The sequence below is a fragment of the Oncorhynchus clarkii genome, chromosome 7 (assembly GCF_045791955.1).
Source record: "Oncorhynchus clarkii lewisi isolate Uvic-CL-2024 chromosome 7, UVic_Ocla_1.0, whole genome shotgun sequence".
Lineage (NCBI taxonomy): Eukaryota > Metazoa > Chordata > Actinopteri > Salmoniformes > Salmonidae > Oncorhynchus > Oncorhynchus clarkii.
Window position 1 is genome coordinate 43,913,538 of NC_092153.1, and position 26,282 is coordinate 43,939,819.

Consider the following 26,282-nt stretch of genomic DNA (forward strand, 5'->3'; position numbering starts at 1 on the left):
CTGTATGACAAAACAGATTTGCACCATGTAGAAGGGATACGATCAGCGTGTTAAGGATGTGCAACAAGGTGTGCATTACTGTCAAGAAAATCGATCATAGATATAATATAAAAGCACAATTGTGTCTAAATAAATATGACCCATTTATTGGAAGAGCACCGTATGAAACTTAACAAAAACCATCTCCAATCTGACATAATGCTAAACCAGTGAGGTAATCACCCTGACCTAATCTCTCAATGTTATTCTATTCTATTCTCCCCTGTGGAGATCATTCACAGTAGGTGCCTATTCCCAAGAGTGATCCAAGAGTGGAACAAAGAAAGTATCTCCCTCGCTGTGTGATCCAAGGGTGGAACAAAGAAAGTATCGCCCTCTCTCTACCACAGACTTTGCCCACCCTCTATGACTAAGTTATGCCCTGTCATGTAGTCGGAGGCGTCAGATGCCAAGTAGACCACTGCAGCTTGCAGGTCTGTCACTAGAGCCAGTCGTCCAGCAGGGATATCTGACAGCCAGCACTGCACCAGAGGCCTCAGACTCTCTGAGAGGATGAGAGGGGTGTCAACAATCCCCCTGAAATGAGAGAGGGAGAGACAAGGATGGAGGGAGAGAAAAAAAAATCAACAAGAGGAATCAGAGACATCAGACTTCAGAGCCAGGAGTGACAGCGGCATCGTGTTTCAGAGCCACCGCTTTGGTGACAAAAATAAACCCAATTATCCTCAGAGAAAGGGCACGGCGCAGCATCTCTGATGGTATTTACAGTGGGACTCGTGCCGTTTAATGACTGGCACATCGCAGGAAGCGCCACCGGGTACGATGGGACCCTGGGTGTAATTTGCCTTCAGGAGCCTGTAGATAAGCACTTTCTCTGCGTCTTGCTCACAATCTCACTTTGATTCCTGCCTGATATGTGCTTGAGCTGGTTTGATTTTCAGGTGCTTGAGTGGCATTTAAAGGAAACAGGTGTGTTGGTACTGTAGGCATTTCCTCGTCTGATTTCCTCCTCTGAGACATAGGCACTTTCAAGTCTAGACGATGCCTCTTCCAGTCTAATGTCAGCATTAGTGTATCATAACCAATGATTTTCTCTCCACCTAATTAAATATATAACTTGGATAAACATGTCAACACATCTGTGTCTAATGTGAGACGACTTCAGGCTTTTCACACAATCAATATGACAGTAGCTAAAAGCTTCACGGTCGACTCATCTTTAGCCCAGACCTAACATGTTTGGCCTACAGTATTCCAGGCTGTGCCTTGATACAAATTCCAACATTTGGATAAATTAGCGCCTCCAAGGAGCATGTGACACCATAGTTAACATATTCCACCTCAATTATATTTCTCTTCAGCGCCCTGTTATCTGGAACCTTTCCTGGCAATCAGAGGTGCTGTTTTCCCTCAACCAATTTTGTAGATAATGCAGCTTATCACCGGCGCGGCTAAAGTTGCCAATGAAATCAGGCTGCAGTCAACCTCGCCCTCCGCTAATTGTGTCCCTTTTTTTATGCATATTTACAGACTGTCACTTCAAAGAAATCAGCGGCCCATTGAGACAGCCAGTTAGCAGGGGGAAAGAATTGCTTCTTTGCAAATTAAAATGAGCAAACAAGCTGGCAATAAATAAAGCAAAGCGGCGACTGGCGCATGAATGGGCGCTTTGTTCTGGGGCCGTGACGGGCCCGCTGAGCCGACTCACTGGACGGATTTGCTCAGGGATGGCTGTGGCTAAGGGATGCGCCACCGAACACACAGACAGAACTTTTTCTCAGCCCTCGTCTTCCCACCGCACGGCTTCACAGGCAAACATACACAAACAACAAGCTATTGTTGTGGAGCCACTTGTAGTGATGATGCTAATTTGATTCCCTAATTGAATATAACAATTAGAGCAAGTGTTTGGTTGATTCATCCCTCAAGACGTCATCCAATTAAGCTGGAGCACATTGTTTGAGGACTTAAACTGGTGCCTCATTCTCAAATGGAGCCATTCCAGAGGAGGAAACCACTCAATCACTGCTCAGCACTATAGTTCTGTAATGATGTGCTATACTGCACTTGGCAGCTCAATAAAAAAAAACAATGCATGGACTTTTTGTATGTGTACATTCTTAATACAAGTGAGGATTGAAATCTTCTCCTTTTTATCCGTGCCTATAAGTGATGTGTAAACTGTTTTGGCATGGGGATACAGTCCCTGACATTGATACTATACTGTAGGTCTATTCTGTTTATAACAAACATGGGAGACAAACACTTGCGGCGAGATGCAGTTGACTCGGACCCCTCTGTCTATCCACTCTGTGCCAAGAGACTGTGTCAGTTTGAGCACTCCTGCCTTTGAGCTGTTGTAGGCAAGCTGCTTCTGTGGATGGGGCACTGCAGAGGAGGGGGACAGGCAAAAGAACAAAGAGACCACTGTCAACCAACGTGAACATGTCACCTGTTTTATCTCTGACCATGTAAGTTGCACTCAATGTCTAAAAACCAAACCTTACCCCTTTAACAACCATGAAACACATTCAATACACACTTTCTCCGAGAGTACCCCTGTGTGTAATTCATTTGGAGCGTTGCTTCATTTCAATCATAACTCAGCTCCCTGCTTTCATACTGGATGCTACATGAAAACACCTCCATTAGCTGCTGGGGACCCCGTGGATGAAGCCATGTCAAATTAATTGCTTGTAATGTCCGGTTCTGCACCGTGTTCAGCAACAAAGGCAACACACCATTTGTTTGCCTTGACCATCACAGATGCTGCACACTGCATGGGATGCTGGGACAGCGGCTCATTTTCCTCAGGTTGATTAATCATCACAAGGAAGCCTCCAAGTTACATACAACTTTAGTAGTTAACCTCGTCGCCCCGTGATCTCACTGCCAAATTGCTTCGGTTGGGACTGAGATGATAAATATGACACAGCTGCAGAGAGGCAGGGGCCGGTCCTGGGGAGACAGACTGGACTGGAGCTTCTGTTTAGAAAGTAAAATAGCTGATGTGAGAAGAGAATGCTTCCATGGTGGAGTGAGGAGGCTGAGGAGGAGGTGCAGGCCCCTGGGTAGGGCCCCAGCCCAAGAGGAGAGGAAGAGCACGTGAGGAGGAGCAGAGCCCAGGGCTTACACCCAGATTGAAGGTGAAAGCCGATTTATCAGGACAGGAAAAAAAGCCTAACAGTGCTAATCCTCACTGAAGACCTGATGATATGGCTCCAAAATACCATTCAAAACAGGCCTTCATCCTTCAAATACACCTGCATTGATGTTTTCCGTCTTTAAGAGCAGTAATCCTTAGAGAGGTAGAAAGAGAGGCAGAAGGAGAGCACTCTCTAAAACCCTCTAACATTCACCCTGCTACTTATTGCCCATTCTAAGTGGGGGAAAACAAGCCCTTTCATCAGGCAGGCCTACACAGAGTCAAGTCCTCGGGACAGAATGATTGGCTCTTTATAAGAAAGGATACCTTGTGCTTATGTACGTTAACATGCTGATGGCAACTGCAAGTACAGTGGGGCAAAAAAGTATTTAGTCAGCCACCAATTGTGCAAGTTCTCCCACTTAAAAAGATGAGAGAGGCCTGTAATTTTCATCATAGATACACTTCAACTATGACAGACAAAATGAGAAAAAAAATCCAGAAAATCCCATTGTAGGATTTTTAATGAATTTTTTTGCAAATTATGGTGGAAAATAAGTATTTGGTCAATAACAAAAGTTTATCTCAATACTTTGTTTATATACCCTTTGTTGGCAATGACAGAGGTCAAACGTTTTCTGTAAGTCTTCACAAGGTTTTCACACACTGTTGCTGGTATTTTGGCCCATTCCTCCATGCAGATCTCCTCTAGAGCAGTGATGTTTTGGGGCTGTTGCTGGGCAACACGGACATTCAACTCCCTCCAAAGATTTTCTATGGGGTTGAGATCTGGAGACTGGCTAGGCCACTCCAGGACCTTGACATGCTTCTTACGAAGCCACTCCTTCGTTGCCCGGGCGGTGTGTTTGAGATAAACTTTTGTTAATGACCAAATACTTATTTTCCACCATAATTTGCAAAAAAATTCATTAAAAACCCTACAATGTGATTTTCTGGATATTTTTTTTTCTCATTTTGTCTGTCATAGTTGAAGTGTACCTATGATGAAAATCACAGGCCTCTCTCATCTTTTTAAGTGGGAGAACTTGCACAATTGGTGGCTGACTAAATACTTTTTTGCCCCACTGTATATCTAGGGCTGTTGCGGTGACCGTATTACCGCCACACAGGCGGTCACGAGTCATGATGGCAGTCAAATTCCACGTGACCGTTTAGTCACGGTAACTGGGCTTCTCCAAGCTCTCATTCTGCTGCTGGACATTAGTATCCTACCAAACTTGCTAACTGCCTGGTATTCAGCACCCTATTGTCCCTCTAATCACTCTGACAATGCAAATGTTAAATAAATGCAAATGTAATCGAAAATCTAATCAAACACTTCATGAGAGCCCATGAGCTCAGGTTGCACAACATTTCTATAGGCTATGCAATTGTGTGAGAAAACAGGAGTCATGGCCTTTACTAAAAAGAGGAGGATCCCATCAGCTTTCTATAGGCTAAGCCTACTATATGTATTTCTCAACATTCCTTATATTAAGCACATTGCTTATATTTACAACAGGAGTATAGCCTACCTAGTTGGCATGAAAATGAACCACTGGAAAAGCGTCCTCCATTCGCTATTTAAGTGCATACTGTAGATACATTTTTTTCCTGCTGCCCCTGTTTCGATACAGGTGTATGATAACGGTCCATTCTAAATCAAAACAAATTTCACTCCAATATTATTTAGTATATGTAAAGACAAGATTAAATCAAGAATAGTCTGATGGGTGACAATATTAGCCTATCACTTGTGAATTATATATTATCACTTGTGAATTCTGCTTTTTTCCCGTGACTTTTTCGAATCATAGTCACACACATCATGTAGTCTAGCATATAGGCCTATATGTTTTAATAAGGTTTGTATCACAACTAAAGTGGCCAAATAATTTCTTAAAATGAAGAACATTAATCCACTTTACAAGGGGTGTAGGACCTAACTAGCATACATAAGCAGCGCATTTCAAGTTTGGGGAAGATCATTTGCACCATACATTTTTTTACCTTTATAATAAAAGCATTGCATGCATAATTGCATTTGTGGTCACTTGTGATATTGGTGTTTTTCCGCTAATGGAACATTCACGCTTATAGCTTACTGCCATTTGTGCATCGCTGAGCTTATAATGTGAAGAAATAGCCTAATAGTTGATCAACATTTTAAGCTAAATATTCTGATCTGTTGCGTCAGCCACATTGCATACAAAAGGTTTTTGATACTAGTGGTTGTATTAATTTGGGATCTATCACATCGCACAGCTGTCCCAGACTCTTTTTGGAATATGTATTTCTCGCACAGAATAGAATAAGTCGACTTCTGTACTATGGGGGATAGTATATTGACATAGGCTAGTGCTTTTGCTGTTCATTAAGCCTACTCATCTTGTTGGCTGACGAAAAGTAAATGTGGACAGTTCTTCCAATATCTTCAATGCGCATGTCGGAATTGGATAAGGACACGCGCAGTTGCGTCCCCGGTGTCTGTCTTCACTTGTAGCCTATGAGAAAGACCTGATCACGTGATGGAGAGCCATGTGTGTGAGAACACTTAGGTCAAAACAAATCAAATCAAATTTTATTGGTCACATACACATGGTTAGCAGATGTTATTGCTAGTGTAGCGAAATGTTTGTGCTTCTAGTTCTGACAGTGCAGCAATATCTAACATGTAATCTAACAATTCCACAACAACTACCTAATACACACAAATCTAAGTAAAGAAAAGGGCACAATGGGCACTGGCCGCAAAAGGCATGTATTATTTTAGGGTGCATTACGGCCACACAAAGGAGATGTCGCCGTGAGATTTGAGACATTATCAAGTGCTTGTCAAATTGTGAATGAGTGACTGATGAAGTGTGTAAAGACTGTGCCGTGTCTTTGGCTACGCCAGATTAAGTGATATGACATGATATTCTATAAAATAATTTCTCCGTAATTAATATTACCTGATTGAGCTAATCATGTAAATGTAATTAACTAGAGAGTCGGGCACCACAAAATAATATTTATAGAGCTGTTATCTTCCGAATAAACTCTTAAAGACCTAGTAATATTTTACATCAATAGCAGTCAATATTAATCGTCATCTTAATTCAGTCTCATCTGAAAGTTGTACATTCTTGGTTATCTGCACAAACCCTGGCCTACAAGTTGAATCAGAAATACAAAATTGGGTTTAATAATTTATTTACTAAATACCTAACTAATCACACAGAATTACACATACACATAATTAAATCATAACTTGATTACAAATTATGTCATAAAGGAAAACGTCCCTAGCGGGCGGAACAGATAAGACAGCTTGTTACACAAAAGAAAAGGGATGGGTTTGAGTGAAAGAGCGGGAAGACTGAGGGACAAAGGTAGAAGCTGTGCTATCGTAAATACAGTATCTTATGCATTCTAAATTACCACCCTTTTGGAAAAGGAAAATGTAATAAATATTTACTCTGAGCTGCGCTTCGGTAGGTTGGTGGTAGATGGAAGGCCGTGTTGCCAAACCGAGTCCTTTGTCCTTTGAAGAATGTCTCTGGTGGTCAATTGGAGACGTTGTAGTAATGTTGTTGTGTGGTAGACGGGATACTCTGTCTGTTCCTTCCTAACCTGCATTTGCAGCTGATGTTGCTAACTCAACGGCTAGGAGGTATCACTTCTGTAGTGAATAAGAGTTCAAAGTTCATGCCATTCGCAACCAAAGCTCACGCTGATGTTGGCTTCGTTCTGTAGTTATTATCTGAACCATTCTGACATCGGACCGTCGTACTCACATCCTCGGAACAGGAGGTTATATTGTCGTCAAGGCTTTATATAGGAAGGGAGAGGAGGGCGTGTTTGAAAGGTTTTATAGCCCATGTCCCTTCACAGGGGCGGGCCACTGATTGAGCAGAACCTTATGAAAACCCAAATCTCACATTTTAGAAGATAAAATCACATTTCATCCCATCACGAATAATTTCATATTCAAACATTTAAATTGAACAACAATTCCATGTAAATCCGATAACTCTGATGTGTAGACTTTCCACTGTAAAGTTTATGTCATCTTATCATTGATGAGAATGTCTCAGATGACAACCGAACTGACTTAATTCATATTCAATAAGTACCACCTCATATGTTCAATTGGTCAAATTACCAGAATATAGTTAATTTCCCTCCACCTTCTGATGTTCCCAGAATCTCTATGTTAACCAAGGGTTTTGCACATGTAACATCAGTAGGTTAGAGAGAGGAAAAAGGGGGGAAGAGGTATTTATGACTGTCATAAACCTACCCCCAGGCCAACGTCATGACAACTGTGTGTCACAACTTTCCCTGAAGTCGCTCCTCTCCTTGTTTGGGCGGCGTTCAGCGGTCGACGTCATCGGCTTTCTAGCCATCACCACTCCATTTTTCATGTATCCATTTGTTTTGTCTTGTTCCCTGCACACCTGGTTTTCATTCCCCAATCATCATATGTATTTATTCCTCTGTTCCCCATCATGTCTTTGTGTAGGATTGTTTTGTGTTATGCTGGTTTGTTCCGTGTTTATTGTTTACATGAAGATTGTTACTTTGTTAACTTTATATAGTTGTGTCTATTTTGGCGCATTTACACTTTTGCCTAATTTTGGTTGGAGGTTTTTGACACAGCTGCGTCTCTCCTGCCAAATAAAGTGGACTGTTCACACCTCTCTGCTCTCCTGCACCTGACTTCTCCACCAGCAGCGCCCAGCCTAAACACTGCAAAAAAACAACGCAGAGCTCGTCTTTCAAGCAACTTTTTTCTAATCATCACTAGTCGCATCATGCAGCCTTACAATGTATTATCAAAAAATATATCCCAACCTTTGTAGAACAACTAAAGTTGCATTAATAACTAAATTAAGCATATAGGAATACTTATTTCTTGGTTAACCGCTCAACACAGAATAGTTGCATGTGTGCACTCCCTCAAATAATTTGGAGAAAATATCCTACTTTATTCAGCTTTGTTCAATTGCATTCTTTTTACTATAAAATACTGCCATGGAATTCTAAGCAAATCTTGTCTGCTAGAGGAACTAGTGTTGCCCACAGCCATTTGGCATAGGCATATCAGGACATAACATAACGACAACTATTTCTTCATACCATGCTTCTTTATACCTGTCTAAAATAAGTAATGGGTTTATTGTGAAGGAGAAGGCTATATTACATTGATTTATTAGATTTTTTAAAATGTAGATGTTTTAAATGTAGATTTGCATCAGTGGCTTGTAGGCTATGTGTGGAAGCCAGGAGATGCTAAATGTGTTTATGTTAATTAAACGGTCAATTACCATGAGACCGAAAGTTATTTGCTTGACAATCACTGGCTGATGAAATTACGTGACCGCCACAGCCCTAGGTATATTCATTTGAATGACAGCTCCACTGCAATGACTCCCTCTATTCTGCTCACTCAGGTCAAACACTGCACATCCTCTTCCCAATACAGTCCAACAGCATGAAAAATATGACCATATATATTGGAATATATATTGTTAGCATGTATAAATGCACTATATATACAAAAGTATGTGGACACCCCTTCAAAATTAGTGGATTTGGCTATTTCAGCCACAACCGTTGCTGAGAGGTGTATAAAATTGAACACACAGCCATGCTGAAAGGAACAAGTTAGTTCGTCAAATAACTGCCCTGCTAAAGCTGCCCGGTCAACAGTATGTGCTGTTATTGTGAAGTGGAAATGTCTAAGAGCAACAACGGCTTAGTCGCAAAGTGGTAGGCCACACCAGCTAACAGAATGAGACCGCCAAGTGCTGATCGCGTAGCGCGTACAAATTGTCTGTCCTCTCATCACTCATTACTGTGTTCTAAACTGCCTCTGGAAGCAATGTCAGCACAAGAACTGTTCATCGGGAGCTTAATGACATTAGTTTCCATGGCCAAGCAGCTGCACACAAGCCTAAGATCACCATGCGCAATACCAAGCTTTGGCTGGAGTGGTGTAAAGCTCGCCACCATTGGACTCTGTTAAAGCATGACAATCCCCTCGTGCACAAAATGAGGTACATACAGAAATAGTTTGTCGAGATCGGTGTGGAACAACTTGACTGGCCTGCACAGAACCCTGACCTCAACCTCCATTGAATACCTTTGGGTTGAATTGGAACGCCGACTGCGAGCCAGGTCTAATCACCAAACATCAGTGTCCGACCTCACTAATGCTCTTGTGGCATAATGGAAGCAAGTCCCCTCAGAAATGTTCCAACATCTAGTGGAAAGCCTTCCCAGAAGAGTGGTGGCTGTTATAGCAGCAAAGGGGGGACCAACTCCATATTAATGCTCATGATTTTTGATTTTGGAATGAGATGTTCGACGAGCAGGTGTCCACATATTTTTGTTAATGTAGTGTACATTTAATGCTCCTCCTCCTGTGTGTCTGACCATCATTCTCCTGAGATGGGGAGGGGGGAAAAACACATTTTATTCAGCAGATGGACAAAAAGCTGTCATTGTGCATTTTAATTGGACATTCACGGCTGCTTTTTGGTACCCTACTTGGCTAAAACAAGTCCCATCTGATTATGCATTATGACAATATTATAACAGATGTCCAGACCAATAAAGTAAATTCCTTCAGGACTGCTGGTAATGTGAGTAATTGATCACTTTTTTTATACCGGCCTCTATTTACCAGCATGGTCCTGTTTTACAGATTGCCCCTGTAGTTGGGACTGAGGCCCATATGGTACAGGAGTTTATTGGCGATTTGACTATACTGCTGATGAAGTGCTGCTGTTCCTCTGGAAGAACCTGTAGGAGGATTTCAACTGGGCTGTGAATAACTCAGATTTCACAATGCACTCAGTAAAATCTGAAAGCATCTTCCGCTGCTTAAACACGGCCCTTGGCACAGGCAGGCAGGGTTGTTGCACAGGAACACCCTTTACATGTTGGACCTCAGGTTGCCTTTCTTCCACATCCTCCCCACAGCTCAGGAGACGGATGTTTATTATGATGCAAAACTGCCTTTAATGAGCAGCAATCACAACTGTGCGTTTGCAGCGGGAGAATAATGGGGGGGGTTGGATAAATCACTATAGCATTGGCCTGAATAAACAGTGATACGATGAAGATTAGCAGTAGTAGCAATTATACTGTTAGACATAGATTGCATTTGAGAAATGGGTCACCAAGTTCTCTTCCTCTAATGTCACTTTAAGCTCACTAAAAGACACTGACATGGCAATACTATAGAAGCCCAGTCAAGTCTGTTTGCAACGCTACAGAAACAAACGGTATACAATGGTGTTCTGGTGCAAAACAGCACTGTGATGTGTATTACATGTACTTCTCAGCGTAGGAGACATCAGTGCAGCAACAAAGCTCATCTCATTATTCTTCACTTGGCTCACCATTCTTCACGTGGCTCACAATACATGGAGATGAAAGGAAGACAAATATACAGGATAGATAGAATCATCACTCACCTATTAGACTGGCCATGGACGCTGTGTTAATAATCGTCCCATATCCTTGCTTCAGCATCACATGACCTGCAGCCTGAGGCAAGAATTCCGGGGGAATGGACGCATATTAGGAACATTCTTCACACTTTTAGTATTGACACCCTATTGCTGCATTTCCATTGAAGATTTACCCCAGTGTTTTACCCAAAAGGCTCAGACTTTTCTGTTTCCATCTTTGCAGGCCGGCACCCGTGTCTCACTGGACCATGGCTCTGACGGGAACGGATCTAACTTAAAGGCAAGGCCCTTACTACTTTTCAGCTTGCATTTACATAACAAGGGCTAACTGTGAACTTTGACACCTTCTCACGTAGCAACATTCCTGAAAGGAGGTTGTTGATTCTGCTCGCCACAAATCTTTAGTGGCCGACCACAAGTCTTTAGTCTTTAGAGCGACAGGTAGACTAGCGGGTAGAGTGTTGGGCTACCTGACGCTACCTACCCGAGCCACATCTGTCGATGTGCCCTTGAGCAAGTAAATTAACCCTAATTTACTCCAGTTGAACCTGTAAAACAACACATTTCACTGCACCTATCCAGTGTATGTGACAATAAAACATCATTTTTGTAAGTCCATTTTTGTGTGTGTCACAGTCCTGATAGAAACACAATATCACTAGAGCTGACATTAACATAAAACCTTAGCGACCCACTGGTGTGGGGGTAAGTCACAATGGAAAAGCACCATTAGTGCACACTTTTCATTATTATTCATACTTACTCAAAGACCCTAACTCAAACTCTCCTATATATTTCATGTGTAACTTACAGGCCAAACATTCCCCCCAAGACACTTAGACATGTAAGCAGAACTGAAATGCAAACTATATTTTTCTATGACACAGTTATGACCCTCTGAGTGATGGAATAGATCAAACAGGCCTAGAGTAGTATACAGTAGAGGAGTTAAACACCTGACAGGACATGAAAGTCTCCTTCAAGTTGACATCAAAGGTTTGGTCCCACTCTTCCTGACTGGTGTCTTCACTGGCTGAGTTCATGTGTATCCCTGCATTGGTGCATGCTATTTGGATATCTCCCCATTTGGACACAATGCTGTCAATCATCCTCTCAACATTCACGGATTTGCTGATGTCAGCAGTAATCGCAATGCAATTGATCCCTGTATTAAAAAGTAGTGGCTGTTTAAAATGTGACAATAGGCAACATGTCTAGACTACGGATTAAAAAGGGTAACCGGGGTCCCGGGACTGTCCCGGAAAACAATCTCCACATTTCAGCTCAAAAAATTATGACAAGACACAGGAAATTACAACATTTCCCCCAAACATTGCACTAATGCAATTCCACAAAATGCACAACATGCGCAGCAGTAGATTAGCAAAAAAAAATATAGCATATTATCCAAACAGGTTGTCGCATGGAAGCCTTTAGCCTAGTGTATTTACTTCACACAAAGTCACCATAAATTCAAAGCACACGCATAATTGACAGTGCCGGACTTCACACGCAACCTGAAAAAAGTTAATAAACCCTACAGGAAACCACTACAGTATAGCTCATAAAATAACATATCTCTTTGGGCTGTCATTGCGACTCTTCAGACAGTCCCAAATTTGACAGGCCTATGCACATTTCACTACATAGGCAAGTCTGTTAAGAATTCAGAGGCATGAGGGAAAATTCTATCATCTTCTCCTGTCCTAGAGCCTAGGCTATTTTTCTATCCAGTTCCAATCTAACATGAATCTCGCATGAAAATTCCTAACTTTATTCTGTAATCCATAGGTAGCATTACCAAAACAACGTCTCTCGCCTATGCATGTCAAAATCCTGGTATGACATTTCCCCCGCTTCTCTGCGCTGTCTCGTCCTTGCTGCCCATATGAGAGCTTCGGTAGAGAATGTGTGATCAACAAACTGTATGAGAGTAGACACAGATATTATTAAAAACAGAGTTGGTCCCCGTTAAGATACCTTGATATTTAAACTATTTCCACTTTTCATCTCCATGTTATTCATGAGCTAATATGCTATCTGTATAATCATCAACTTGATCTGGCCAAATATAGGAGATATTCTGTCATTAGTTCAAGGAGGTTATATAGCAAGCTTATTAGCAACTTTGGTCATTTGACTTGACTGCCGTTACAAAGTTTGTATGATTCAACAAAGCTATATTCGGGGTGCAATCTGTGTGTCCTGAGTGCGCTCTGTGTGGAGATAGTCTACTGCTGAAATGTGCTGAATTAATTGAGGAACATGATAAATAAGAATTTATGAAAGGCCTGTTTTGCAATTCACAACAATGTCACAGGCGATGAAAGATAGTTACTTTATCACTACGAAATATACATTTGATTTGCTCTGAAATCATTACATAGTGGCCCAGCCAAGCCAACAAGATGGCACATCTCCTCACTTATTTTGGGAGAACCCTGGCATATTGGCCATATCTTGGTTTTAAACACTTTAAATGGGCACTTCTTGTTTTTCCCTGGGACTCTCTGGATAAATATGAATTATTGAAACTTGGTAGATTTTTGGGAAAATATTCATCCCTAGTCTATACTGATAAGATTGAAATATAATTTATATAATTCTTTGTCTCCATATGTAAAATATGGTGCACATGCAAGTTTTTTTGACATATAATATAGTCAGTTGGCCCTGGAATTTTACAATATACAGTATTTCCTCTACTTGTCCGTGAGAGTAGAGTACCATCTGCTGGCATATACGTGGAAGTGTAATATGAAATGCCAACACTGTAACAAACAATCATAGTGTTGTTTTCTACTGACAAGTCCTTACCTTTCAGCCACGCCCTGAGCCTTCCCTTGATCCATGTCCACGACAGCCACCTTGGCTCCAGCCTCTCCCAGAGCATGTGCGAACGCCCTGCCTATACCCTGGCCTGCCCCTGTCACATAGGCCACCCTGCCGTCCAGACGCATCCGGTCCAGGATCGACCGCCCATTCACACCACGGAATATCGCATCGTATGTTACCTTGCTCTGAGACACAAGTTGTGAGTAGTAAACGATCTGGGAAAAAGTCTGTATGAGCTGTTAAGTACTGTAAAGGCACCATTTGACTTATGGTAGTAGTAACCACCGTTGCCAATGAACAATGGAAGTACCAATGCTAAAAGTAAACTTGGACAAAACATGAACTAAATGTGGTTCTGAGAATGTGTCTTACACTACCTGTACCTGCACCTACTCCGCGGATGATGCTGATCCCATCTCCGAGAGGGAGAATGACCTTGAAAACCAAACGCTTCCTCATTAACACAAGAGAAAATACCCTGTAATCATCTGCCACTTTACAAGCCACGTCTCCCCTTTGGCCTGCTCCACACGAGGATCACTTGTGACAAACTGGTTAAAATCTCAGAAGTGCCAGTCCGTTTTCATCAGCGGTGTCCTTTAGGTAGACCTTAGCCTTGAACAGAGAGTTATCCACACATGTCACACCACTCAGCCGTAGGAGGTTGTGGTCCAGGATGAACTTGTAGTAGTTGATGTAGTTGTTCTCGTCGGCGCCGACGAAGACCACGTCAAACTACTTGGCTGCTGCAGCCATTTCCTTTAAAAAGAGACAATATTATCGGAGCACTGAACCATTCACTGTCATTGAGCTAAATGTACGGGATACAGTGTATTTTCATTTACCTCTACCAGACACTCAAATAATGGTTATGTTATATAGCATAGCCTACTTACTACACTCATCATACGTATTACACTTTTAATATAAATAGTTATGTTTCCATAAGTGACTTGGTTTGCATTGTATATCCACATGACTTCATAACCTGGTTATTAAACAAGCGGATCAACACGTGAAATCACTGCAGGCTTATACAACATGCTTTAACTAGTCACCTTCATGGTATCCATGGCAGAACATATCTTTACTGTTTCCTTCCTGCCATGTGGAGACTTGTCAAATATGGGCTGAGCAAATTCTTTAAGATGTGGCTCAAGCTCACAGGCAACCAGTGAACCATCCTCGGGCAGTCCTCAGCCATTGACAGAGCCCCATAGCCTGTGAACATGCCTATCTCATGGATCATCTTGGCTTTACTCATGTGAACCAGCATTTTCAGAGTCTGGCCTGCCAATTAAATATAATGAAAGACAAATATTTAGCACATTTAAATATGTATCTCTCTAGCCATGCATCCACTCAACTCTACCCAATGCAGGTAATAAAGACAGCTCACCTTCCACATGCCCTGTGATTTGACGCACTCTTTCGGGAAGCCGAAACTGAGTTTTGCCCGACCTCTAAAACTTTCTCCCAGTTGTGTTCCATCGTTGTGTTCCAAGAGGCTCCGTAAGACTTGTGCATGAGAAACCATGCATGTGCACTGTGTTTGTGGGACAGACACGGGAAATACTCACTGATACAGTTCGGCAAGAGGTGCACTTTACCGGCTGCTCATTTCCTCCAGGTAGCCGTCTAGACCACACGCTATGTCCAGGGCCTTCTGTAGGTTGACCCTCAGCTCCTCTGGAATGTTGGCATTGCGATCTGCTTTCTCTTTGGCTTTGGTTAAAAAATCCACCATGAATTCCATCAGGGTGTCAGAGACTGCAGAGAATACAAGACAAACAAACTGTACACAAGCCTATACAGCATAGGCCTAATGAGTACTGTAGACCATTATTAGAGACAGGGAGGCAAAATTAGAGACAGGGAGGCAAAAAAAAACAAGGTGATGATTAAGGTGAAGGAGTGATTCTAATGATAAAGACGTGTTATTCTCTGACAATTCAGACTACTCTGTGTCATAACAGAACTACACCACTAGGTGGACACCGAGCTCTACCAAAGACTGATGAGACCTGGAAGGAGGACTAATGAATTACCAAAACAGGTTGGGTTATAACCTTTGCATATTTGGAGCCTATTTAATTGAATTCAAATCAATATTATAATGTTTCATTTTTAAAAGAAAATATAACCCAGTGAGTACCGTCCGACACCCACATCCATGGACGTTGAAAAGATATTGAAATTTGGTCCGTCCTCTCTGGTCTCTATTTCAATGTCCACAGGTGTTGTTTTTCCCCCTTCTATAATTGGTTCAGATTTGGTCCGGTCCAGACCGGCCTTGATTTCAACATCCACAGACATCTGGTCCGGACTTGATTTGATCTGAACATAGACGTTTATGACCAAATCTGAGCCAATCATAGATGTCTATGTTTCACAAGTTTGGAAAGTACAATAATGTAGAGTATAGTTCAGTATAATACAGTAGACCATAGTACAGTACAACACAGTATAGTAAAGTACAATATAATGTATTATATTGTACTGTACCCTACTGTACTTTACTGAATGGAATAACGGTGCCGGAGGGGATGGCTTCCGTTTTACGTGCTCCTAACCAATTGTGCTATTTTGTGGGGGGTTTTCTCACATTGTTTGTAAATTATTTTGTACTTAATGTTTCTGCTACTCTCTCCTATGACTGAAAAGAGCTTATGGATATCAGAACAGTGATTACTCACCTTGAACTGGAGAAAGATTTTTTTTTTGATGAGTCTGACGAAGGATACACTGGTGCTCCCCGACCAGGCCCAAATCCACGAGTGGGTATCCCGCCTCTACTATCCGTTCTATTGGCCAACGTGCAATCACTGGAGAATAAACTGGAAGAGCTCCTTCAAGACTATCCTACCAACAGGACATTAAAAACTGCAATATCTTCTGTTTCACAGAGTCGAGGCTGAAATACATCATGGATAAGATACAGTTGGCTGGGTTTTCCGTGCTTTGGAAGGACAGAACAGCAACCTGCGGTAAGACGAGGGGTGGTGGTGTGTGTCTATTTGTCAATAACAGCTGGTGTGCGATGTCTAATATTAAGGAAGTATTTCGAGGTATTACTCGCCTGAGTTATAGTACCTCACGATAAGCTGTAGACCACACTACCTATCAAGAGAGTTTTCATCTATATTTTTCGTAGCTGTCTATTTAACACCACAAACTGATGCTGGCACTAAGACCACACTGAACCAGAAGTGGTGCTCCTAGTGGCCGGGGACTTTAATGCAGGAAAACCTAAATCCGTTTTACCTCATTTCTGCCAGCATGTCACATGTGCAACCAGAGAAAAAATAACTTTAGACCACCTTCACTCCACTCACAGAGACGCATGCAAAGCTCTCCCTCGCCCTCTATTTGGCAAATCTGACCAGTGACTCGCTCAATACGGAAATGGTCATATGACACGGATGCTACGCTACAGGACTGTTTTGCTAGCACAGACTGGAATATGTTCAGATTCATCCAATGGCATTGAGGATTATAACACCTCAGTCACAGGTTTCATCAATAAATGCATTGACGACGTCGTCCCCACAGTGATCATATGTACATATCCCAACCAGAAGCCATGGATTACATGCTATGCTCTCAGACGAACCATCAAACAGGCAAAGCGTCAAAACAGGACTAAGATTGAATCCTACTACATCGGCTCTGACGCTCGTTAGATATGGCAGGGCTTGCAAACTATTACAAACTACAAAGGTAAACCCAGCCGCGAGCTGCCCAGTGACGGGAGCCTACCATACGGGCTAAATGCCTTTTATGCTTGCATCGAGGCAAGCAACACTGAAGCATGCATGAGAGCACCAGCTGATCCGGACGACTGTGTGATCGCACTCTCCGTAGCCGATGGAAACAAGACCATTAAACAGGTCAAAATTCACAAGGCCGCGGGGCCATACAGATTACTAGGACGTGTACTCAGAGCGCTGACCAACTGGCAAGATCTGGGGACCCATGCCAAACCTTTTCAATCTCCTGAGGGGGAATAGGCGTTGTTGCACCTTCTTCCCAAATGTCTTTGTGTGTTTGGACCATGATAGTTTGTTGGTGATGTGGACACCAAGGAACTGGAAGCTCTCGACCTGCTTCACTACAGCCCCGTCGATGAGAATTGGGGTGTGCTTGGCCCTCCTTTTCCTGTAGTCCACGATCATCTCCTTTTTCTTGATCACGTTGAAGGAGAGGTTGTTATCCTGGCACCACACTGCCAGGTCTCTGACCTCCTCCCTATAGGCTGTCTCATTGTTGTCGGTGGTCACTGTTGTGTCGTCTGCAAACTTAATGATGGTACTGCAGTCATGCTTGGCCATGCAGTCATGGGTGAACAGGGAGTACAGGAGGGGACTGAGCACGCACCCCTGAGGGGCCACCGTGTTGAGGATCAGCGTGGCAGATGTGTTGTTACCTACCCTTTCACATGGGGGCGGCCCAGGGTCCTAACCTTAGTGATAAGCTTTGAGGGAATTATTTGAACGCTCAACTGTATTCAATTAATACCATTCTCACGTCGCTGTTCCTTTTGTCCAGGTGGAAAAATGCAGTGTAGAGTGCAATAGAGATTGCACTTGATTTGAATTTAACTCTACTGTACTGTACCGTGCTGTCAAACTTGTGAGACTGACTAAATCATTTTACATTTACATTTTGGGCTTTTAGCAAACATTCTTATCTAGAGCTACTTATGGTCAGTGCATTCAACTAAGGTAGAACCAAATATCACAGTCATAACAAGAAACACATTTCTGTAACCGTTACTGAGAATGTTATTGTAGTGTTCTGCTATTTTTTCTGTTGGTCTGAAAACTTTGAACATGATCATTGCCAGTTCTAAAGCTTTTGAAAAAGTTAACATGAGTGCATGTGACAAATGGGTGTAATAATACATATTCCATAATGCAATCTTCAGTTTGCTCCATTTTCATATTATTATATATATATATATATATATATATATATATATATATATATATATATATTTTTTTTTTTTCATATATATATATATATTTTCATATATATATATATATATATATTTTTTTTTAAAGCAATGTGATATAATGTTTTCTTCATTTACATGTATATATATATACGGTTGAAATTTGCCCATAGAAACAATGACCAAAAAATAAGTATTTTCAAGGTCAGTCAAATATGTATTTTCAATGTCCGGAGAATATGGATTTTCAACATCCGAAATGAAAGTATTTTTAACATCCGGAAAAGATGTATGTTCAACTTTCATCCAGAGACGAAAATGAACATAATTTCAACGTCTGGAAAATATGCATTTTCAACGTCATTTTGCTAACTGGGAATCGATTATGTGTAGACTATGTTCAAGTTTCCTGTCATCTTCCCAGCTGATATTTGCCCTCCTGCATCCTAAAGACAGCAACTATGTAGCCTAGCCTATCAACAACATCAGCTCATTCATGCCAGCCTGGTCTCATAGGCTAGACAGAACATAGTAAATGTAAATCAAGGACACTTAAATTAGTATTATATGTTACGTTTGCTATGGTTACAAAGACAGATGGTTACTTAAAGCAAAAATGAAAGAACGGTGTTTGGTCGGGTGGATGGGTGGACGTATATCCAAAGGTTGCGAGTTAGAATTTCATCTTGGACAACTATAGCGTTGTAGCTAATTAGCAACTATTTACTACTTTTTACCTACTTTGCATGTTAGCTAACCCTAACCTTAAGAAACCCTTTAACCTAACTCCTAAATTTAACCCTAACCCCTAGCCTAGCTTACATTAGCCAGCTAGTTAATTTTAGCAACCTAGCCAGAATTCGTAACACGTCATACATTTGACATATTTGTAACATAGTGTACGTTTTTCTAATTTTCTAAATATTGTACATTTACTAAATTCGTAAAATATAATAAATACTAAGATATACTAAGTATTGGGGAATAACGTACAAAATCATACGAAATGCTCTGAAACCAGGTTGTTCATTCGAGTTTCTACAATCACTATGTTGGAAAGACCGACAGAGAAAAAAAAAGACTGACAGAGGCATTTCAAGGGTGTCCGCTCGGCTACGCAACGCTGGGATAATAATACATTAAAACGTCAACATAATGACATTGTATCTCGACCATACCTTTGGCAGCGTGCATGGTGAATGCCCACGACGTTCGTAAGACAAAATGCACAACAAGTAGTCAACTCAGTTAGGTCCCACAAAAGCGGCTTGCGAAGCAGCAGAGACTATCTCTCTAACGTTACCTAAAAACCCGTTTCTGTTTTGTAAATTGATTTGAATTGATGGCTTGCGAAACACGCCGAAACAACTATGCATTTTTCTTAGAAAACCGTTTCGCTCACGTGCCCGTTGACGAAGATTCTATCAGTAGCAAACTTTTAGTGTAAACCAACTAAATGTATTCTCCATAGCGAGGGTCTTTTTACTGACATCGAGTGGGCACAAACCATTATTCTGTGTCAACGGAGCTGAAAGACTGCATACTTGCATGCCAAGTCATGCGCTACTGTATCTGTCCTGCGACATTTGAACGTTACGAGCTGTCCCGTCGATCAGGCATCCACAAGTGCGACAATCCAAGTGTGTAAACAGAATTTGCTTGTAATACATGGCATCCACAAGTGCGAAAATCCAAGTGTGTAAACAGAATTTGCTTGTAATACAGTGGCTGGTAAGGTTGACCTGTGAACATGAATCTCGTGTCACAAACACACACTTTGTCTTGTAACTGTTGCTATAATTTAACATACATCAACTAAACTAAAATGTTATTACCTTATAGAAAATTTGGCACACACAAAAAAATGGTAGACTAACGCTGATTGAAAGATGTCAAATGATCACCCAAATCTTTCTCTCATGTTCATCAGTTACCCTACTGATAGCAGATTTTCTGGATATAGGAATCAAGACTGAATCGGGTCAGAAGTAGTTTAAATACACGATCCTCATATGCTGCCTACCAGTTATTCAATTAAAAAATATATATTTTCCTGTGTAATACATGTTCATTTATTACAAATGTTTGTACCTTGCATTTTGCATATTTTGAGGGAATTTAAAGACTTGACTTAGATATAGATGTGTGATCACATGCAATTACACATTAAATACGTATTGAAGTGTTGATGTGGAGTCAGAAGCTGCTTGCAATTAATTGCAGTGATTATTTTATTAAGCAGCCTAAATATTTTCTATATAAATGGTAATTCCCTCTTTACATAAATCTCCGACTTCTTTACGTCACTGAACCAAATTGTATAAGAACCGATCACGTGGGGCCACGTGTAAGGTCCGTGTAGGCTACATTTGAACCGTTTCAGGGTTTTGGTAACACTTTCGTAAGCGCACTGATCATTATAGCTCCTCCCTTGGTGATCTTCTGTCGAGTGGCGAGTATATATACAGACAGTAATAAGAGATGGACATGATGCTCTATTTCTTGACTCCGCATCTGTCACGCATTGTCTTCCAATTCATAAGATGTCGTATGTTGCAATCACCGGGAAGACACATGTGGAAGAGCCACTGCAATGCCACAATATAGCAGTGGTAAAGAATAACGAGTTTCATTTAGTTCAAGTCAATGGTACATGGAAACGCAAAACGGTAAAGAATTTTAATAAAAACTTGAAAGGTCGAGTATCAGCTGCCAAAATGTGAGTAAAACTTTTATGAAAATATAATTAAGGTCTGCAATTGATTACAATGAATAAAAACGTTATACGGTATAAAAGGTATAACAAATCTGGTTTATGGTTTATACATCTAAATTCGTTCTTTCTTAGATCCACTATACAGTGAATATTTCTTTCACCATGTGAAAAGTTGTCACGATGTTTACCCATCCAGACAACACTATCATAGTCATTTGCAAACACATTTCTTCCACATTATTTAGTTACCGCCACAGAAAAGTGAAATGGTATGAAGTTACATTTACCCCCAGGCTTTGTGCTCCAAACATATACTGTACAATTTGGCAACTCAAACAAATACATCATGTTCCAGCTATGAGAGCACCACGGAGCAAGGCACCTCCTGGACAGTGATCAGTCCCATCGTCTTCACCTACAAGGTGATTGAGTCCCTGGGCCTGCTGGACCCCAGCAACGACACCCTGCTCCTGGGCCACATCAGGGACCCCCAGCAGCAGGAGGCCCTGAGGAGCAGCATCAGCACCAAGCCCCTGAGGCGCTTCGTGGTCATGGACCAGACCGTCTACAACCTCTATGGCTGCCAGCTCACAGACTACTTTGAGGCTCGTAATGTTCTCTGCAGGATCCTGCCCTTGACCACCACAGAGGAAAACAAGTCCATGGAGCTGGTGATGAAGATCCTGGAGGAGGTCCATAAGTTCTCCCTGGACAGACGCACAGAGCCCATTATTGCTATTGGTGGAGGGGTCTGCCTGGACATCGTGGGCCTGGCGGCTTCCCTCTACAGGAGACGCACCCCCTACATCCGTGTCCCTACCACCCTCCTCTCCTATGTCGACGCCAGCGTGGGGGCAAAGACTGGGGTGAACTTTGCCAACTGTAAAAATAAGCTGGGTGGCTACATCCCCCCAGTGGCTGCTTTCCTAGACCTGTCCTTCATTCAAACGGTTTCCCGAAGACACATCTCCAATGGGCTGGCCGAAATGTTAAAGGTAGAGTAGCAATGCCTGACAGCAAACACATATGGATTGGATATATGACTGTACATGAACTTAAAAATAGAATCCTTCATTTAAACAAAAAACAAAAGCAGTCACCCCTGCCTGTGTTTTGGTAAAAAAAGCTGAGGGATGTAACCACTCGCAGATTCATAGACCCGGCTATGGATGCAAGGACTGGCCATCCATGATATCAAACGTGTAGTTTTAACCATGTTTTGAGGCTATACAGTGTTTTGTTGATATTTACATTGTTTACAAACATTGGAGCTTGCATTTTGGGCTTTGATGGGTTATGACAGTTGAACTTAAAAATGCTTCATGAGCTTAGTTATCTTCTTTAACAAAAATCAATGGGTATATATACTTATTCAAAGTCCAAAAATGTATGTAACAACTAAAGATTTTAGCTTTAAGATAGAGTAATGTGCTATCTGACTTTATACTGTAGAGAGCAATATATTCTTAGAGAATATGTTCATGCTCATTTGGCTCTGTAGATCTGATTTATGTACTATTTCATGTAAATGTAATGTAAACATATGGCCCTACAGATGGCCTTGATGAAACACAGAGGTCTCTTTGAGCTGTTGGAGACCCACGGTCCGTTCCTGTTGGACTCCAAGTTCCAGTCTGACAGCGGTCTTCATGGGGACAACAAAGACGCTGCCTCCGTGTCCACGCGCGTGGCCATAGAAGCCATGCTAGAGGAGCTGGCCCCCAACCTGTGGGAGGACGATTTGGACAGACTGGTAGACTTTGGTCACATTATCAGCCCAGAGCTGGAAATGGTACAGTAGAATCAATTATGTTCCTCTGCACCTTAAATAACCACAAAGCCAAATATTTACATGATCTACTGCATGTAACTGGGTTTGAACCATTATGTCACCCTGTCACGTTTGTCACCTCTTGTTCCATTTTGAGTGTAACTATGTGCCAAATGAGAATGGTGTCAAGTTTACTCACGCCTGTTCATGTTAGCTAGTGACTAGAAACGGTGTGGCTCTGTGCAACACTCCACTCTAGAGAGCTGTGCATGGATATAGTACTGAACGCTGAACACTGACCCTCTTGATTGCAGAAGGTGCTCCCATCCTTGCTGCACGGAGAGGCGGTCAACATCGATATGTCCTACATGGTGTATGTGGCCCATGAGAGAGGCCTCATGACAGAGGAAGAAAAGCTGCGGATTATTGGCTGCATGGTGGGGCTGGAGCTGCCTGTGTGGCATCAGGATGTTACTTTGGCACTGGTGCAGCACTCACTTAGTGAGAGGCTGAAGCACTCTGGTGGACTGGTCAGGATGCCTCTACCCATTGGCCTAGGGCACGCAGGTAAAGGAGATAGAAATGAATTTGTCAACGAGAGTTCAGCATAGTAACAAAGATTTTTTTTAAATGCATATATTTTCAAAGATGGTGTTAACAATCCCGTTCCTCTCTCCATCTGCAGAGATCTTCAATGACACGGGTGATGAAAGCCTGTACAGAGCGTTTGAGAAGTGGTGTGATGAGCAGCGACTACAGTGACCTGAACTGGTCACAAATAATTTTGTATTGCTGTAGATGATTTATGTTGAATGATTGAAATGATTGGAACAAGGATGTGTCATTTCTGCATGACACATTGGCCCAGATATCTGGAATGCTCAACCATTTTTCCATAGTTGTAGATGATATTTGTTGGTGCTGTTGATTTTTCAGATTGACTTGATTTGATTGGAAATAGCATGTCCTGTCTTGTCATATTGAAAAAAATCAACCCCACAGTTTTATTACTATGTTACAAAAAGGGATTTTCATCAAAACTGTATGTTTTATGACTTTGTATTGCTATTGATGTCACTTTTTCGTCTCCATTAAATCATTTTTAAGAACTTAAATCACTTTTGTCTTACATACATAATTACAAACACGTTTTTAAAGCACGGTGCACTTTAATATTGCACAAAATATGTATATTGAGGCTCGGTAAATGCATTTTTTTTAACTCCCCCTAACTTTTCTGAAATGAAAGGCACTTGTTCCAGAGCTCCACTGATACTAAATTGTATAATGTTTTCAGCTTACCTGCCACCGAAGATAACACATTGATAGACAGTACAAAAAAATCACTTCATACCTCTGACCCTCGTACACGGGTCCAGCAACCACATGATTAGCGCAAGTCGAGGACTGAGTGGCACAACACAATAAATAATAACATTCATATTCAGGTTAGGTCAGATAAGTGGCTCAGAAGACATGAAATAGGGGAATGTGTTGGTTACATCAACTACATTATTTTATAAATGGGCTAGCTCCTACAGTCAACCATCTTATAGAAAGTTATATAAGGAAATAATATTAGTAATTATAAAGTAATATTAGGGATAGTATTTCAGTACTTGACATACAAGAACAATGCTGGCAGGTGCTCCTTCTGAGCTAAATATCTGTTTGAACTCTTCAAAATATTATCTTCATGTGCATTACAACTTTGTATGGGATAAGAACACAGATGTAAATTATATGGTAATAGCCAGGGGAATAAAAATAAAAATCGATTCACTTAATTTAATACTTAATTAAAGACCTACTCAATAAAAAAACAAACCCCCAAAAAATCACAAAATGTTTATATTTACAGTGTCGTTTTGTACAAATATCTTCACTTTAGCTATCACCATGTAGGGGAAAAAAAGTCATTAAAAGGGCATTCATTGTTCCTGCAAGTTGTTTCTTATTCGCAAAAATAAAATTGTGGCTTTCAAACCATTGCTTCTGAATTTAATTTAAGGGTAAGAGGTATTAGCTCATCTTAAATGCTTAGTACAATGTTATTATCAGTTGAATGAACAAAGTATTCAACTAAATATGTATGATATCATATACTGTAATAAACAAATGTTTTAAACTAATTTAACAAATAGTCATGACATGAGAAAAATATCAAATCTTGTCATGTTATTGTGCACTTTCTCTCAAATAATTCACCCATGAAAAGTTCATCTTATTGTACAGTAAATCTCAGCAGCCAGCTAAGGAGCAGAGTAGACTAATCTGAACCGTCAGATTTGGTTCCAGACAGAGACACAATGATATTGCAAAACAAACAAAAGCAAAAGACAGAATGTCTGTAGACGAGGGAAGGAAAGCTGGAGGACATCTTTGGATGCCAGCACAGAAGTGTCTCATGGAATAGATCAATAGCAGAACCTAGTAATAACAATCACAGTAATAACAATATGCTAAAATGTGAGTGTGACTTGAGCTCGTGGGCAGTGCTAACAACCAGGATTATTCTCCTCCATGCTTGAGCTGCTGCTACGCCTGCTGCTGCTGTTGGAGGCGTCTGGAGACACTGAGGACAGAAGGGATGATATGGGTGACAGGGTGTTGTCTATTATGTCCTTCAGTTTAGTGGAGGCCTTGTTGGAGCCATAGGCCCCTGGTTCCCCTGCATCCAAAGGGCTGTCATTGAAGTGGATGGTGCCGTTGTTGAGGTCTAGTGTGGTGGTAGGGGACATGTCGGGGCCCGACTTCTGGTACAGGTCTGACGGACAGTCTCCTAGGATGGGCTCCTGCTTGATGGCTCGGGCCATCAGCTCAGAGGAGCAGAGGGAAGGGGACGGCACAACCGCAAGACCATGAGCCCGCGCCTGCATCTCCAACTCCTACACAGACACACAGAAAACACAAGAACACATAGATACTTATACTGGCTATACATTTCCAGAGGATTTAAGTATAACTTTTTTTCTTCTCAAGGTGCCCTTGTGCTACGCTCACTGGCTCCCTCTGGTGGTGTGTACCTGTATGCGGAGCATCAGATGGCGGTTGGCATGCTCCAGCCTCCTCTGTCTAAGCTCCAGCTCCTTGGCTCTCTGCTGCTCCCTCTGCAGCTTCCTGATGTAGTCCACCGAGGCCTTCAGAATGGTGCCCTTATTCCAGCGCATGTCCCTAGGGGACAGCAGGGGACAATAGTCTACAGTCAGCGCGTAGCAACTGAGCAGCTGATCCTTAAACTGCATGAGCACGTACGTCCTAGGGAGGACGCCAACATTTTTGGTCGATAAACTGGGCTACTTACGGATCATTTGACTTAGGAATCAAGGTTCCAAGCTCTTTGATTCGATCGTTGATGTTGAACCTCCTCCTTCGTTCAACTACAAGGTGAAGAG

The 26,282-nt window shown here is 41.7% G+C and overlaps 2 protein-coding genes and 1 pseudogene across 2 annotated transcripts in view; 1 reads left to right on the plus strand and 2 right to left on the minus strand.

Moving 5' to 3' along the window:
• Positions 1-378: 378 nt before the first annotated feature.
• On the minus strand, positions 379-19,594 carry LOC139412595 (uncharacterized; annotated as a pseudogene).
• Positions 19,595-20,857: 1,263 nt separating this feature from the next.
• LOC139414259 (2-epi-5-epi-valiolone synthase-like) lies at positions 20,858-23,972 on the plus strand. The gene is made up of 5 exons (XM_071162160.1): positions 20,858-21,119; positions 21,472-22,111; positions 22,672-22,908; positions 23,202-23,454; positions 23,573-23,972. The coding sequence occupies exons 1-5, from the start codon at positions 20,944-20,946 to the stop codon at positions 23,647-23,649; spliced, it is 1,383 nt and encodes a 460-aa protein (XP_071018261.1). The 5' UTR covers positions 20,858-20,943; the 3' UTR covers positions 23,650-23,972.
• A 748-nt stretch (positions 23,973-24,720) lies between these two features.
• Positions 24,721-26,282, minus strand: part of LOC139414261 (microphthalmia-associated transcription factor-like) — a 39,594-nt gene continuing 38,032 nt past the window's right edge. The window contains exons 7-9 of the mRNA XM_071162161.1: positions 26,192-26,267; positions 25,914-26,061; positions 24,721-25,775 (exon numbers count right to left, since the gene is read on the minus strand). Of these exons, the coding sequence (XP_071018262.1) occupies positions 25,386-25,775; positions 25,914-26,061; positions 26,192-26,267 (614 nt within the window). The 3' untranslated portion in view covers positions 24,721-25,385. The remainder of the gene's footprint in view (positions 25,776-25,913; positions 26,062-26,191; positions 26,268-26,282) is intronic.

Coding starts and splice junctions, on each gene's coding strand:
- LOC139414259 (XM_071162160.1), top strand. CDS start 20,944: ATGTCGTATGTTGCAATCACCGGGAAGACACATGTGGAAGAGCCACTG. Junction 22,909..23,201: donor TCAGCCCAGAGCTGGAAATG/GTACAGTAGAAT, acceptor TCTTGATTGCAG/AAGGTGCTCCCATCCTTGCT. Junction 23,455..23,572: donor CATTGGCCTAGGGCACGCAG/GTAAAGGAGATA, acceptor CTCCATCTGCAG/AGATCTTCAATGACACGGGT.